Raw genomic sequence first — 17,897 nt, forward strand, 5'->3', positions numbered from 1 at the left:
CTAGTTATAGGAAAGGTGGGAAACAAGTGCAAATGTGGGCTTTTAAACCAGAAAGTTGAAGGAGATGGAAAAAAGTGCTCAGTCAGCCAAAAAACTGCAATTTCTGGGCCAGAAACCACTCCTCTTGTGGTAGATAGGCTACCTAGTGCTTATTACTCCCACTGACAAGCTAAAAGGCTTCCCTTTGACACAGAGAGCCTTGGGGGCTCAGAAGCTTACAAACAGTCTTTGATACAGCAAATCTGTATCTGGACTAGACTAGTTATAGGATAGATGGGAAACAAGTGCAAATGCAGGCTTTTAAACCAAAAAGTTGAAGGATATGGAAAAAGTGCTCAAACAGCATATAAACTACAATTTCTGGGCCAAAAACCACTTCTGTTGTTGTAGATAGGCTACCAAGTGCTTACTATTGCCACTGATAAGCTAGAAGGCTTCCCTCAACACAGAAATGCTTGGGGGGGGGGCTCAGAAGCTTACAAACAGTCCTGGATACAGCAAACTAGTTATAGGAAAGGCAGGAAAAAAGCTTAGATTTTTTTTGTTACAGAAGAGCAGCTAAAACAGCACTAAAAACAATTCAAGTGCAGTACAAGCCAGCACACTTGAGAGTGTAGCAATATTAAAGCAATTTATTCAAACTGTATTCTGAACTGAATTCAATTATTGTTTAATTCAACTCTGAACAGTTAAAAAGTGCCAAAACACTCAGTCAGAACACAATGTAAAGTCGAAAGGGAGAAAGGAGAAACAGAAGATAATTCAAGGTAAAGGGCCTACATGGGTTGGTCTGCTCAAATGTTCTCTCTGTATTATGTGGAATGAACTAGTGACACTAGACTGTGATAGAGCTCAGATAGAGCTGAACAGATGGGACTGGTAGGAGTGTCTGAAATAAAATTATGATCTCTCTGTACTCAGTTGAGTGAGCAAATGAGATGGACCCAGGAGGAGTGTTCAAACACAAATTTACAGGAGGGGCAGGCAATTCCAATGCCACCAAGATTAATACCACAAAAAGAACAGGGAGGGAGGGTGGGAAACTAACTGCAGAGAGACAGAGAGATCACAATATTCAGTGAAGTAAATAAATATACAGAAAAATAAAATGCAGGACAATCTTTAACACAATATTCAATGAAACAAATAAATAACAGAAAAATAAAATGCAGTACTATCTTATAACACTGCAAGTTTGTACTTATCTCAGCTTGCAATAAAGTTGATGTAGGCATATAACAGCTAACCAAAAGCTCAAATATTCAGCTATTCAACAGAAATAAATTCAGAGATAAGTGACTAAGACGTATAAGCACAGAAAAACCCTCTAGGCTAAGAGTTCAGCACTAAATATCAATGAAGTGAGAATAATAACTCCCCCACTTACTGCAGAGAGGCATAGAGATCACAGTGTTCAGTGAAGCAAATAAATACACAGAAAAATAAAAGGTAGTACTATCTTTAACACAATATTCAATGAAACAAATAAATAACAGAAAAATAAAATGCAGTACTATCTTAAAACATTGCATGTTTGTACTTATCTCAGCTTGCAATAAAGTTGATGTAGGTATATAACAACTAACCAAACAGCTCAAATATTCAGCTATTCAGCAGAAATAAATTCAGAGATAAGTCATTAAGACTTATAAGCACAGAGAAACCCTCTAGGCTAAGAGTTCAACACCGAATATCAATGAAGGGAGAATAATACCCCCACTTCCTACAGAGAGACAGATTGATCACAATATTCAGTGAAGCAAATAAATATACAGAAAAATGCAGTATTATCTTTAACACAATATTCAATGAAACAAATAAGGGTATGAAGTCTGAAACTCAATATCTGTCATTATTTAGTGACTTCATTCCTAAATGATTTGCCAGAAAAAACACAAATTTTATAAGGAACAAACCAAAAATAAAAAGCAAAAATCTATTTGTTCTGTGAAAATCTGGACAGTTGAGAGGTATAGTTCAGCCAGAGCTTTCTTTGAGTTTGCTGCCTTCCCCCCCTTACAAAATCAAGGTCGAATGGGGCCTCCCCCCTGCAGCCATTCCAATGTCCCATTACTTGGCTATTTCGCTCCATTTACCATAAACACTGTAATGTGGATACTGCTTTACTTCTACAATGATTTGGATTTAATTTAAAAGTTTTATTTTACATTTTACAGCACAAACACTAATAGATATCTGCTAAACAAAGCAATGCAGTCTCACAATGAAAATAGACCGCATTAAAACTTCTCTGCCCTTGAAACTCACATTCATTGAAACAGCATTGAAACCCACATTCAAAGACAATACATCTGGCCAGTTTCAGATAAAGATTAATGTTGGACTGTTTTCAAATCATAGGCCCCTTGCACGTGAAGCATACATGTGCTTATTGATACACTTTCCTGATTATATTAAATTATATTCCTTGTATAAGACAGTACAGATGTTAGAGGGCATTTTAAATTTATTGTTTTGAACATTTTTCCAGTAAACAATGAAACAAAATGCATGCACCAATAATTACAAAACTACCCAGTTCAGAACATTTCCATCATAAAAGTCTACTCTGACTTCTACAATCTACCAGTGTCGGTAAATATTCACAATCTCTGCAGAAGTAAAAGTCATATAAATAATTCCACATTAAAGAGATCTGTAACTAATGAAGAAGTTGCTGCTAGCAAACAACTTTAGATTTCATTGTTTCATCTACAAATAAAGTGCCTGTTGCCCTTGAGGAATAAATTGCCTATGTTACTTTAAAAAAAATGATAAGCTAGTAATATTGCAATAGGGAATAGATGGCAAACTAACAGGTTCATAGTTACTAGCCAAAGAGGACATTCTCAGGACTGCAGCATCCACCCCCTTTAAAAGTACAATACAGTACAGTATCAGCAAAGCATCTCCATACTGTGAGAGTAGAACCCACAGTCTTCTGCATCAAGAGCAAATATTCAACCTGTTATGCTATTAACACTGCAAGCAGTCTCAGCATAAGCAGCACTAAACTTCTCTTCCTCTGAAGCTCTCAGCTCCTTATTAAATCCACTCTACACTCAACTGTATCACTCAACTGTGCAGCACAAGAAATCTGGAAAATGCCAAAATTTATTGGGGGGGGACAAAAGCCTAAAAACCAAGGACACATTTTAAACATTGCTTGTATAATCTTGGAAAGTTGCTAGAATAAAAAGTTGTGTTACCACCATATGTTTCACTACCAAGTCTTGAACCCAGGACCCTGTGCACTACAGTTAGAGCAGCATACCACTATGCCAAATCAGCTGCTTCTTGAAAGACAGGAAGGCTGAAACATAAACGTCTATCATTTAGTGAATTCAGTTCTCACCATAGCTCTCAACCTCTTAGCACAAAACACCTGGACAAAGCCAATAATGGGGAAATACAGCCCCCAAACATATTCAGTGAGTTCAGTTCTCACCATAGCTCACAACCTCTTAGCACAAAAAACATGGACAAAGCCAATAATGGGGGAATACAGTCCCAAAACTTGAGACAAATGTCAAATATTGATCTTATAAACTTAGAAAATTGCTAGAATAAAATGTTTTGTGTTGCCATGTATTTTCTGGAGAATATGAAGTCTGAAATTCAAATGCCTGTCATTATTTAGTGAATTTAGTCCTTCACTGATTACAAAAATCCAGAAAAACACAGATTTTATGAGGAACAGAACAGAACAAAAATATTAGGCAAAAATCTGGACAGTTTTTACAAGTGGTGGTGGGTAGGGAATTCAGGCTCTTGCTAACCTGTAACCAAGGTACAGGGTTTGAGCCTGAGTAACTCTAGCCATTAGCCAACAGGTATAGTTAAATGGGGCCTTTTACACACACACACACACACACACACACACACTTCGTTCCTGGTGGAGATGAATTGAATATTCCCTTGCAACACACAAAATAACAAACCTTGAGATTAATTTTCCCTTGCAGAAGCTTCGTTCATTCCAAATCACACACATAATAATGAACCTTGCCAAGAGAGACCCAATCAGTAGTCATCCACATCACGTACGTGACTGCAGCTGTGTCAGTCCAATCGCCTTCCACTTTCTGCAGTTACAAACTGCATAGACCTCTGGGCATCTGTACATTGATGCCTTATCTTCTAAATCTGGACTGCTGTTAAACCAGTCCAGATTTACAGAAATTAGCCACCGAGCATGCATGCGCAGTTCTGGGACTTTGTCAGTCTGACTCACAGCCAGCCAGTATACTAATTACTTTATTTTGTAAAATTCTTTTTCTTTCTTTTTACAGCTGGGGGGGCACCAATCTTGCAGCCTGATAGCATGAGCCACCCCTGCTGTTAATTCCTCAACTGTTTCAGTACCTGCCAGTCTGAATAGCAAGAGGCTCTACATTTATTACATGTTTATGCAAAATTGTTACGAGTATGGAATAAAATATATTAGTTTGATTTTTTTTTTTAGATTTAAGATGATCAGATATTTTCTATGAAACATATCCCAAATCATTAATTTCATCACAGAGGAATTACAGTTGCAGCCGTACTTGCTGGCATGGTTGTGGAGAACTAGGGACCTGGTTACAAGAATGGTGTGGTTGTACAATCATAAAATCCTTGTGCCTGGAAAGTTAAGATATACTTTCACAGTGTTTAGGCAAGAAAATTGTTATTAGTGTACACAAATCCATTGTTGTGGCTCTATTTATATAGCCTTCAAATGAGAAACTCTGTTTAAATGTCATGCATTATAACAAGGAACATAATCATTGTAATTAGCAAATTATACTGTTTTCTGGGAAAGAATGGTGGAGTTTATTTATAGATATAATGACCAGTGAACAAATTACTAACAATTATTATGTTCATTCCTGAGCTCACTGGGGATGGGTGACTGTATAGTGCTTATTGTCTGATCATTAGGCCAGATTTGTTTAGTTATATTGAAGTTTTTTTCTAAATGCTTTTTCATCATGAATTGTCTGTATTGAACTCAATGTTGTAATGTTATGAACAGCTGATTTATTTAGAGGATTATGACTGGGATCATAACGTACTTATTTGTTCGAGACATGGATGTCAAGAAAGTCACCTCGAGAGGTGAATCTTGGCATCCATGTTGAGAACACATAAGTACGTTATGATTGGGGACTCAATCATAATTCTTTGTACTGCATCAAGCTTTATCTGCTCCATATACTACTAGTTAGAAAAAAAAGAAAAAAAGTGCTAAGTGTTTTGACGGTTTCCAAAGTCGTAAAGCACTTTGTGAGTGCTGTAAGAAAGACAGTGTAATGCAGTCCCTTATGTTTGCACTAGCCATGCCTCTGAAATGTCCAGACTTTCACATAATGCCCAGATTTTTTTCTCATATGTGTGGTCTGTTACTCATAAAATATTTGTTTTTCGGACAAGTCATTGAGGATTGAAGTCACTAAATAATGACAATCATTTCAGTTTTAGACTTCATATCCTTCAGAAAATGCAGTCAAACACACATCCTGTTATTCTAGTTACTTTCTAAGTTTATAAGAGGAACTGAGGGACACATTATTGGTACAGACAACAAGCAGAAACAAATCTCTTTTTATTCTGCCACTATTTTTTGCTAGTCAATACTGGCAGATTTGACTGTCTAGCAAGAGACCTGACCTTAACTAGTTAAGCAGGGAGTGTGTAACATTTGTTAAGATGGGGTCTTATTCTATAGTGGCATTTAACTGGTTTGTCCTTTTCCAGACATTGGATCGTAATCACTATAAGACTTAAAATCATGTAGCAGTACTCATCATACTTCCTTACTTTGGGGATGCTACAAGGATTTAGAGGAACTTGAGCATATTATCTATGAGGTGAACAAAGGTAATGAGGCCACCTCCTTCCACATCCTTTCCAAATAACTTCTGCTGTTGAAAAATGGATCCTTTTCCTCCTTTTTTCCTCAAAAGCACCTTCTAGCATTTCATGGGAAGAAGCCTATGTTGTCCTGGGTCATGCCACTGTCAGAACTTGTCATTAGCAGTGCTTACAGAACAGCCTGGGGTACCATAATTCTGCACCTTTAGCTTGGAAATATCCAGTGTCCTTTACAAGCCATCACCTGGAGAGGAGGACCAACATAGTCAGCATCCCATTACAGACTTGTATTCACTCTCTTCATTTCTGTTCAACGAAGGTCCCAGACACTAATACATTCTGTCACCTTCCCAATGGACATGAATTCCAGAGCTTTGACAGGTGTGGCAAGAAGAGATTGCACTTCTCTGCCACTGTTCTTCTTACCTGTCTCACTTCCAGGTATATCTAGTGAAGAAGGTGCTGGATAAACAAAGTCTATGAGTCTGGGCTCAAGGATGATTTCTATGAGATCCTATTCACTGAAGGGTACCATGTATCTCATTACAATTTCGATTGTGCTGAAACTTTGGTTTTGGCCACAGCATCTCAAGTGTGCTTGCAGAGAATGGCATGGAAGAAGCTGTTATCCTTTAAAGAGGAGTTTAGGAACAAGAACCTGGATGCCTGTTCATGGGCAGTTTCCATTTCAGCAAGTCAACCAAGAACATGGTCAATGATATCTATTTTTGTTTTCTTTCTATAAATGTTCATAATGCTTTATCAGTTACATAAGCCAATAGATTGCATACCCTGTTATCAACCACCTATAGTTACATTTTGGATGTAAAAATGCAATTTAAACACGAGTTACAACAGAAACATATTTACATAATATAAGATGTTCAACATATAGATCACTGTTGTAGTAGCCTAAGCCACTTAGGTATTACCCTTTGTCACTGGCCAGTATTCAAAGCTTTTAGGTGCCTTCCACACAATCCAACTCTCAGGAGCTCCATAAAAAAGATAGTTGGAATGCAGATGTATTCATATCTCTTTTGCTGCCAAAGAGTGCCTCTTAGGCAGGTCCTGTGGAATTGTTGAATGGCTAGTGATCCTTCAAGGCTGGGCGGATAAGTTATGCATTGAGGAAAACCTTCCACTAGCATTACTCTTTTGAGGAAAACTTATGTTTTTTCTCATAAACACAAGTAAAAATTGCCTAAGCAGCCAAAATTGGACCAAAGAAGTTAAACTTTGTAGAAGCAAAAGAAACAGTGGTCCAAAACCATCAGTTTATTATAAAACAACAAACAAAGCTTTTGAGTTAACAAGCTCTTCTTCAGTATAGCGTTAAAACAGACAAGCTGTAATGCTTCAATATATATTGCATGCCAGCCAATAAAAACAACACAAGTCATCACATGGTATAAAAACATACAATTTTAAAATCAAACTGCATATTCAACTAGACTAATTCATATAACTATTGCACAAAGCATAAATTTAAAACTAAGTCACATAAGAATGTTTCTCTTTTAATAGTGGTTTTAAACTATTAGTGACATTTAGTCCTGGTGGGTGGTCAGCCCAAAAATAATTTATCCATTTATATTCCTCTGTCTCTGTTTTATTAGCAAGGTCACCACCTCTATTCACTAGTATAACTCATGATAAAACACACAATTTAAAGCTATGCTGTACACTATTCATCATAATGTGCTTTACCAATGCATTGCTTGGGACACTTGTTCTAATATCAGAGAAATGTGAGGAAATTCTTTATTTTAACTTTTGGTTAGTCTTTCCAATATAGAGTACTTCACAGGCTATACAATTAGCTGAATAGGCAACATACTGGGTATTACATGTGCATACTCTGTAAAAGAAACATTTCTATAAGTATGTGGATGCATAAATTCATTAGATGTATTTATATATCTACAAAAAATACAACTATAGCACTGGACTATTTTAGGTTTACCTTCACTCAAGTCTTTATAACATAGAAACTGCTTTAGGTTCCTTTCTCTTTTATAGGCAAACTGTGGTCTTTCTCCTATAATTTTACTTAACTCAGAATCAGATTTAAGTATAGTCCAATACTTCTGTATTACAGATCTTACCTGAGATGTATGCCTGTTGTATTTTGTTATATATCTAATGGACACTTCTCTATCTCTTTTAGTCATAGCAGGTTCAGAATGTGTAGTTTGGGATGAATTTCTTTCTTTCCTAACTATAGATTTATTATTTTATATCAGTTTTGTATCATAGCCTTCTTCTTTCGGCTTTTCCCGGTTAGAGGTCACCACAGCGGATCACCTGTCTGCTCATGATTGGCAGTGGAGTTTTACAGTGTCGAGTTGCCAGCCTGGCACCCAACCTTCCACAGAAGGCACACACATGCACACACTCATGCCTAGGGCCAATTTAGAGTATCCAATCCATCTACAGCATGTTTTTGGGATGTAGGAGGAAATTACCCTAAAATCTGAGGCCATAGCTCCTAGCTCTTTCTCAAAACCATTATCAGTAGTATTTAGATTACTGTCCCTCAGAAACTGGCTTTTGACAACGGTTTTTATGAATATCTGCAGGATGCATACTTTGAGCATGTACATATCTTGTCGCCTGCACATTCTTCTTATATATGGATGTTTCAAAAGATGGGAAATTGTGTAATATTAACATCTAAAAAATTAATAGTCACATCTGAACAAGACATATTAAACAGCAGAAAAGTAGTTGTACTTTGCAAATACTCTACAAACACTTCTAATTCTTCTGTCGTCCCTTTCCATAATAAAAAGATGTAATCCACGAATGTTTTATAAAAAGTCAAATTTGAGTTACAAAAATTATTAGATTCATAAATGACCTGCTCTTCCCAATGTGCTAGTGCTATATTGGCATAAGTATTTGCTACTGAGGTGCACATAGCTACCCACAGCAGCTGATGAAAGTAGTTCTCTCCGAATGTGAATACATTATTAGTGAGTACTGTGTCTAACATAGAACATAACATATTAATTTTGGTCACACTCAGGCTACTATGGTTACTAAGAAACTTTCTAACATCTCTAAAATTTGTTAGAGAGTTCCTTAGTAACCATAGTAGCCTGAGTATGACCAAAACTAATGTGTTATGTTCTATGTTAGACACGATGCTTGCTAATAATGCATTTGCTTTACAACTTTTTAACATTTGACCAACCGTTGAGCCCAGTGGTCTTTGGCATACCAAAGGTACACAAGAATATTTATGACCCACCTTTTAGGATTATTATATAGTGGTAGTTCCACCCACCCCCTCAGTGTTTTTATTGATAGATTATTGAAGGATATTTTAGACCTTATTACATACCTCTTCAAGGACTCATGGGATTTTTTAACTAAAATCAATAAAGATTGGTTTTATGAAAGTTGTAGCTTTTCAACTATCGATGTAATTGATTTATTTACATCTATACCCCATGAAGAGGGTTGTGACTTTTTTATGATGCCATCAGGAATCTTACAGTTTTTAGTGATACATTAATTAATTTTATTATGTTAGCCATGGAATTTATACTTAAAAATAATTCTTTTATGTCCGAGAGTGAGTGGTGCTGCGGTAGCATTGTCGCCTCACAGTAAGACGTTGTCCTGTTCGATTCTCAGCTAAAGCGTCTTCTGTGTGGAGACATGCGTGAATGGGCATACCTTCGTTGAAGGTTGTGTGTCAGGGCTGGCAACTCAGCACGTAAAAATCTACTGCCAATCATTAGCGGACCGGAGTTCCACTGTGGCAAAAAGCTGAAAGACACAACAATGTTCGAGGGTGAGTTCTATAAACAAATACATGGTGTGGCAATGGGGGCAAATGTGCCCCCTAATATGGTCCTATATTATTGGAAACTCAAACATGTCCTCAATTCAAAATTCTCTTCACAATGGCTATGTTATTTTAGATACCTGGACGATATTTTTGTTTTATGGAGGGAATCATCTAACCAGCCCCTATTATTTGTGGATTATTTGAACAGTTTGTGTCCATTTTTTAAATTTACCACAACTACTTCCGTACATTCTATTGATTATTTAGATGGCATGATATATAAAGATTATGGCAACAAGTCCTTTGGTTCAAAAATATTTAGGAAACCCACCTTTTCTAACAACTATTTAGATTTTAAGAGCTTTCATTCTAAGCACACTAAAAGGAATATTTTTAAAGGCCAATTGGTTGGAGCGGCAAGAATGTGTTCAGATCTCACCACCTTGAATATGGAGATGGAGAAAATTACTAACATGTTTTTAGACAGGGGTTATCTTATTGATTTGCTTAATGACATAAAAGTGGAAATATTAGCGAGTTGGGGAACAAAATTTAAACCATTACCAGATGACATTGAGTATTGGGACTTGTGCACCAACAACAACAGATGCCTCGATTGTACCAACAACATGGCTATTCCATATGATCAAGGGGAGAGGGAGATTAGAAACATTATTTTGAGAAATTGGTTAATCTTTAAAAGTAATTCCAATGCATTGAAGACCTTAGGTGTTGAACCTCATTCTGTATATAAGACCAGAAAAAACTTTACATATTTATTTTTGAACACAAATTTGCCCCATACTTTATGTATTAAAGGCACAACAAAATGTGGGACTTGTAGACAAAGTCCATACATTTTGGACAACGACAGTATGGTTCAAAAAGATGTAGGTTGCACAGTTAAAATGATTAAAGGCAACTGTAACACTAAAGGAGTGGTTTATATTGCTGTTTGTGACCAATGTGATAGTTATTATGTAGGGAAAACAGAAAGGAGACGTAAAAGTAGGATTTACGAACATTTGCATGCAATTTCTAAAATAACATCAATAACTCTCTATTTAAGCATTCTTTACAATGTTAGGGTTTTACAAAGTTTACATTTGGTGTTTTGGTATCTTTGAATTCAAAAGGAGGGTGGTGGGAACATTTTCTTGAACTAAAGGAATTTTACTGGATAATTAAGTTAAAATCCCACTTACTACCAGGTGTTAATGATTTGGTTTCTATTTTTGCCTGTTTTAAAGAAGAGGGCTTTCAATTTTTAAATTATTTAATTGCATTTTTAGCTGCATTATTTAGTTGGAATTTTTATCTTGCATAACTTGCTACATATGTTTTTATATAATATATGCTTATATATATTCTTTGTGTACATATTTATATATATATATATATATATATATATATATATATATATATATATATATATATATATATATATATATATATATATAAGTCTGTATTTTATATTGTATAAAAGAATTTTGTTGTGTGCGTAAAAGTTAAATGGGGTACTTTGTCCTTTAGGAAAATATAAAGCTAACAACAAGATTCATTTTAATCACCATCTTAAATTGTTTTACTTAGCTGATTAAGTAATTTTTAAGTATTTAAGCAAGTGATTCTGGGTATGACATTGTTCTGAAGAAGTCCCAAGTTTGTGGTAGGGATGAAAGCGCTTAACCTGTATTTATTAGAGTTCTGTTTGTTGTTTTATTTGCTTGGACACCTGTTTTTTTATACAGAATATGTGCTTTTCTAGGAGTATGGAACTTACGGTGTGAAACTACCGAAGTGCCATTTTTGTTAATTTAGTATTCTAAAGGCAGCAGCTTAGTCCTCTGTGCATATCTTTACAAAGCACTTTAAAATGAATTCCTTTTTCCCAGATCTAAAACAGGCTTTGCTAAGACCATACTCCAGGGGATCCAGGAGTCTTAATTTAATTGCCTCCCTCTTTTTAGTTATTAAGCTATGGTTATATATCCTAAAAGGTTAAGCTATTGCAACAGTGATCTATATGCTGAACATGATACAGTTGCATAAGAAAACTTACTATAACAGTCGATGTTCTAACAGATCACTGTTTCAGTAGCTGTCTCTCCCTCCAGCACCCTTTATATTACATCTTTTTTTCCTTTTATTTTGAGAGGGTGTTGATGTATACCTATGTTAGTTTTGTTTCCTAGGATTATTCTTTCAGGAATTTTGCCCCCTTCTTTTGTAGACATAAATGGCTTGACAAGATTTACGCTCTAACTGTCTGTTTATGTAGCTCTTCTTGACTTCCTTATAGTTTGTGCGTATGTAAGGCACTCCAAAGCTTTGAATGCTGGATGGTGGAAAGGTACAAGACCCAAATAGCTTAGGCTAGTGTAACTATTAGAACTTGTACTATTAAATTAAGCTTACTTACACAACTGTACTTTCTCTAGTAACTGACTTTTTATATTCCTCATAGATGTGAATACCTTCATTCAGTGAAAACAGAACAGGAAATCAAGCAATATGCCAAGAACTATGTTGGCTTTACAGGAGTAACGGTACAGAACTGAATTCAAAGCTTTCCTACCATTCACTGATGCACTTTGTAGTATTTTAATTATTACTATAATTTAAGCATTTCCTATTACCGATTATCAACACTTGCCATTATCTGCTTTGAAATAATTACTTTGTATGCCATTATATGCACCTTGCAAAGGTACTATGTTAGCGGAAGCCATTCTGCACATGTCATTGTAGTTAAGATAACACTTGTGTAGTATGTATATATATATATATATATATATATATATATATATATAGTTGCATGTGTGTGTAGCTATGTGGTATACTGGTATATTAATGTGTGTGTGAGAATATATGAGAACACTGGATATTGTTGACGCTGAAGTTGGTGAACATATGTTTAGTCAACAAAATTTGGTTGACTGAGATGATTGACTGCACAATATTCAGGTAGGGGAATTAACTTTTTTGTCCAATCTTGGTGTTAGTATACATAATTAGCAATAGCTGTGGTGCTTAAAGGGGCTTGCCCCCAAAAAAAACATTATTTTTCATTTCTAAAGTTCTATTTTTGCATATACCAAAACTGTTACTCAGTGCATGCATAGTAGCCTATTGATGTTTGGAATGTCAGTGTTGAGTCGACGTTATAAATGTCAACATTTGTGTCACTCATCTATAAGTAGACACACACACACACACACACACACACACACACACACATATATATATATATATATATATATATATATATATATATATATGGGTCTACTTCATAATGTCGAAGACCCACATACTCGAATTACATAACATCGAGCTGATAACACTGAAATCCTGTTTACTCGAAATCTGAAAATAATTAAACCCCCCTGCACCCCCCACACCCCCTCTAATTTATATATACCAACTCCAAGATCGCACTACAGTGAGAAAAGGATAAATTTCCCAATCCTCACGTTACTGCGTTCTCCATTTCAAACCACTGATACATATTTAGTGTAGGCTGTATATAAATGGAGCAGTGTTCCTTTAAGTGAAGACTGGACTTGTAGTAGCTTGAAAAGTTTGATGTTCCAGGTTTCAGTATTTTAAGATTTTGATTAAATAGGTTTTCGCTGTCACATTGTCAGCCTAGCTATCTGGAATTTTGTAAGTAATTATATGTCATTTGTGAATATTACTATGATTTATATAGAAATGTAGCGAAAGAAGATACTGCCATCCCAGCTATCTGGAATTTGTGAATACCAGCATGATGCAATTGCTTGTGTTACCACTATATTAGAACTGTATGCTATGTGTATATCAAACAGCTGGAACAGAAGAGATATTTTAAAATTACTAAGCAGAAATGTATAGGCACTATTGTAATAGTTTATATATATATATATATATATATATATATATATATATATATATATATTAACAGCAGATTAACCTGAAAAACTTAAGAATAGTTGAGGTTAAGTTACTTTATTGCTGGGCCATAAACAAAAGATGTTATCTCCCAGTTTCAGTGCAGTAGCAGATATAATGTCTAGAACTAGAAGTTTATTTTTTGTATTGTTTTTACATGTGGAAGAATGTAAATTATTTTATGACTTCCACCATTTGACAAAAGATCTAAGAATGCCCTTGTTTATGTATTTTCACAGAGAGATGTTAAATGCTAGTAGTTTCTAACATCAGGGGTTTAGCCTGGGAACAGGTGACAAAAAGTGATGCCATGCTGCAAGTATCACAGCAGTAATATTTGGTATTAATTTAAGAACTTTCTGAGAGAGAGAGAGTGAGAAGGCATTTTGTAGTTTGTCTTTGACCTAACAAAATCAGCTGGAAACATTCACTTACCACTTCTACCTGCTTTTAGATTCAGACAGGAATATAATAAAGTATAGCTTTGATGTTTTCTTTATTTATTTCAGACTGTCCTGCAATGTTGTTTTAAATGTTTCCTGTGATTTTGAACTCTGCTGTAACTTATTAATTACTTAGTATTGTCTTGTTCTTTTATTATTTATTATTAAATATATTTAAATCTAGCATTGTGGCTGATATCTGTGAGACATATTTAAGCTTTTAGAGTACTTGTATATCTATTTGGTAACACTGTGGACCACTTCTAATAGCCTTGTCTTTTAGTCAAACTATCATTTGGATTAATAGTAACATTACACACTAAGATTGGATACCCTTTGCTAAGGGCCTTAAACTAGCTGATAAGGAGATGGCTGGTGGCAGTGAAAACTACCTTACAGTCCGGGCAGAAGAGGGCATAGCTAGTAAACCTATGCCAACCTTTCCCAGGTGTGTGTGTGTGTGTGTGTGTGTGTGTGTGTGTGTGTGTGTGCGTGTGTGTGTGTGTGTGTGTGTGTGTGTGTGTGTGTGTGTGTGTGTGTGTGTGTGTGTGTGTGTATAAATCAAATCTCAAAGTGTCTGTGTGTCAATAAGACTGGCCTTGGGAATGCACGACTCTCAGAAAATGGACAGTTCAACCTTTCCACACAGTACGTAAAACTCCACCTGGGGTTAAAGAGACTTGAACTGGAGGCCAAACATTTGGAATTAGAAGCAGCAGAGAGACTGAGAAATCTGGAGGCTGAGGAAAATGAGAAACTGTGACGTCTGGAAACTGAGGAGAATGAGAGGTAGAGGCAACATGAAAAAGAGATCCTGACTCTTCACCAGGGTCATGGAGGTAATGGGGAAGGGAGTAACCAAACTCCAGAAGCAACAAATGTCAGTAAATTTCTTCTACAGTTTACAGAGGGGGATAATTTTGATAGTTTCATTCATATGTTTGAAAGGATATGTAAACAGTATAATGTTGACCAAAGGCTCTGGGTATTGACCCCTTTACTCCATGGAAAAGCTGTAACTGCTGTTTCTAAATTGTCAGATACTGATTGCTTAAATTATAATACTGCACAAAACTGCCTTTTAGAATGTTTTATGTTAACACCTGAAGTTTATAGGAAAAAATTTTACAAGCGTAGAAGCAAGGCAAAAAAAAGTGTGTGTGAATATATTGCTGAACTAAGCACTTATTTTCATAGATGGGTCAGGTTGCCACTTTTGAAGGGCTGGCAGACATTTTGGTGAGGGAGCAAGCCCTTAGCACTTTGCCTGAGGACATGAGAATCTGGTTAGCAGATAGAGAATGTAACACAGCAGAGGAGATGGAGAAAAAGGGAGACCTATACCTAGCAAGCAGGGCATCAATGCACAGGAAAGGGATACCCAGTGCTGTTCATAGGTCTAAGGGAACCCATGGTGGGCAGCCCGGAGTGCCCCAAAAGCATCCGCCAATACCAGGGGAAGCCACCAGTCCAGGTACATGTCCTGGATCAAGGGTTAAATGTTTTAAATACAACCAGTGGGGGTATGTAGCATATAGCTATCCATGGAGGCAAGGTGGGGAATAAAAGGTAGGACAGCCAGTAAATGGGAATGACAAAGTGCCAGCAGTAAGTTGTCTAGAGAAAACAAGGGTACCAAGCTGTCACAAACAGCTATATACTATCTTGGTAAATTGGAAAGAGACCATTGCTAAGAGAGACACAGCCTCTAACCTAACCATTGTGAAGTCTGCAATGGTTAAACAGGAGCACTACTTGCTTGGGCAGTCTACTCCAGTCAGAGCTTTAGGAGGGACCCCATTCCAAATACCTTTGACTAGGGTTCACTTTGATTGGGAGGGTGGAAAAGGAAGCCAGGAAGTAGGTGGATTTGAGGATATCTCTGCAAATGTCCTGATAGGGAATGATTTTGATAATGCAGTACCTTGTGTGCATGCAGTTACATGCAGTCAGGCTTGGAGATAAGTATGTGGGTCTGGTAGCCTGGGGGAGACCCAGACAGACTGCACACTTGCAGCCAGGACTGGTGAGGTGGTTACTTCAGAGAGGGAGCTACCCTGTTGCAGTGAGACTCAAGGTGAGCCACAGCTGCTTGTGGGTACTGATGTTCCCTTGGACAGAGTGACTGCAATGGCAGAGGTGAGTAGTAGTACCCAGGCTGGCAGTGAGGCACCTCTGTCAGAGAATACCAGACTTCCTGTGGAAGGGGAGCTGGGAAGGGTTACTAAGAGAGAGAGTTGAGACAGGTTCAGCTCTCAGACCCTACATTACAAGGCCTGAGGGAGGTAGCTAGTGAGGCACCTGATTCTCAAGGGAAGGGGGAATCTGTATACTGGGACAAAGGGCTACTGTATAGAGAGTGGACCCCTGAGGGAGGGCTAGAGGGTGAGAGAATGCAACAGTTGGTAGTGCCCAGAGCCTACCATCTGGCACTTCTAGCCATAGAACATGATATTCCCTTTGCAGGTCATATGGGCATAAAACATACAAGGAGACGTATTATGCAGAATTTGTATTGCCCTGGGATTTCCAGAGATGTAACAGGGTACTGCAGGACCTGTGAGCAATGCCAACAGGTAGGCAAGGCAGAAGACAAGGTGAAATCTCCTTTGATGCCTTTGCCTGTGATTGAGGAGCCATTTCAGAGGGTAGCTTATGGATATTGTGGGGTGATGCCATGCTGCAAGTATCACAGCAGTAATATTTGGTATTAATTTAAGAACTTTCTGAGAGAGAGAGAGTGAGATTTTGTAGTTTGTCTTGTTGTCTTTGACCTATCAAGAAAACCAGAAACAACCACTTCTACCTGCTTTGCTTTTAGAGATCAGAATATAATATAGTAAAAGTATTTGATGTTTTCTTTATTTATTTCAGACTGTCCTGCAATGTTGTTTTAAATGTACCCCAAGTTCCACAGGGAAAAAGTATATCCTAGTGATAGTAAATTATGCTACCAGATACCCTGAGGTGGTGGCTCTGTCCTCCACAGAGGCAGAAAAGGTGGCAAAAGCTTTGTTAGAGATTTTCAGCAGGGTAGGTTTCTCGAAAGAAATACTGACTGACAGAAGTGCCAATTTCATGTCAGATCTGCTGGCTTGTCTGTGAAAGCACTGCATGGTGAAACAAGTAAAGGCCACCCCTACCATCTCTAGACTAATGGTCTTGTGGAGAGGTTAAACTCTACACTCAAGACCATGCTGCAGGCATTTGCAGACCAGTTTAAGAGGGATTGGGAGAAATATTTGCCCCATATGTTATTTGCTTACAGAGAGGTGCCCCAGGAATCCGCAGGTTTTTCACCCTTTGAGTTGCAGTATGGGCATAGTGTGAGGGGACCTCTAGATTTGATTCGAGATGGGTGGGAGGGTGAGTATGAATACCACAAGGAATCTGCTGTGGCATATGTCCTAAACATCAGGACAAGGCTCTGGGAGCTCATTGGCTTGACCCAGGAGAACCTGGCAGAAGCCCAACAGTAGAAAAAGTTCTGGTATGACAGGAATGCTTGAGCTAGGGAGTATGCTGTGGGACAGCAGGTAATGTTTCTCATTCCTGTCAGACATAACAAGCTGCAGGCAGCTTGGGAGGAACCCTTCAAGGTGGTAAGAAAGGTCAGTGATGTTAACTATATGGTATAACTGCTAGGTAGGAGGCAGGGGTATAAACTGTACCATGTTAACATAGTGAAACCTTACCATGATACAGAGGCCCTTGTGCTTAGTAGGAGTCAGGAGGAGTCTAAGTGGGATCCTTGGCTACAGGGAGCCAGCCAGGAAAATCCCAAATTATTATGGTGGAGCCTAGGGTTGCAGGTATATGATGGGACAGTGCAGCACCGCATTGGGGTTAGCAATATCAATGCA

At 37.3% G+C, this 17,897-nt stretch overlaps 1 protein-coding gene across 1 annotated transcript in view; it reads left to right on the forward strand.

Moving 5' to 3' along the window:
- LOC122805967 (baculoviral IAP repeat-containing protein 1-like) overlaps window positions 1–17,897 on the forward strand; it is a 319,950-nt gene that overhangs the window by 50,008 nt on the left and 252,045 nt on the right. The window contains exon 3 of the mRNA XM_044076207.1: window positions 12,126–12,207. Within this exon, the coding sequence (XP_043932142.1) occupies window positions 12,126–12,207 (82 nt within the window). The remainder of the gene's footprint in view (window positions 1–12,125; window positions 12,208–17,897) is intronic.

Source organism: Protopterus annectens, chromosome 7.part0 (assembly GCF_019279795.1).
Source record: "Protopterus annectens isolate FY-2018-M chromosome 7.part0, PAN1.0, whole genome shotgun sequence".
Classification (NCBI taxonomy): Eukaryota; Metazoa; Chordata; order Ceratodontiformes; family Protopteridae; genus Protopterus; species Protopterus annectens.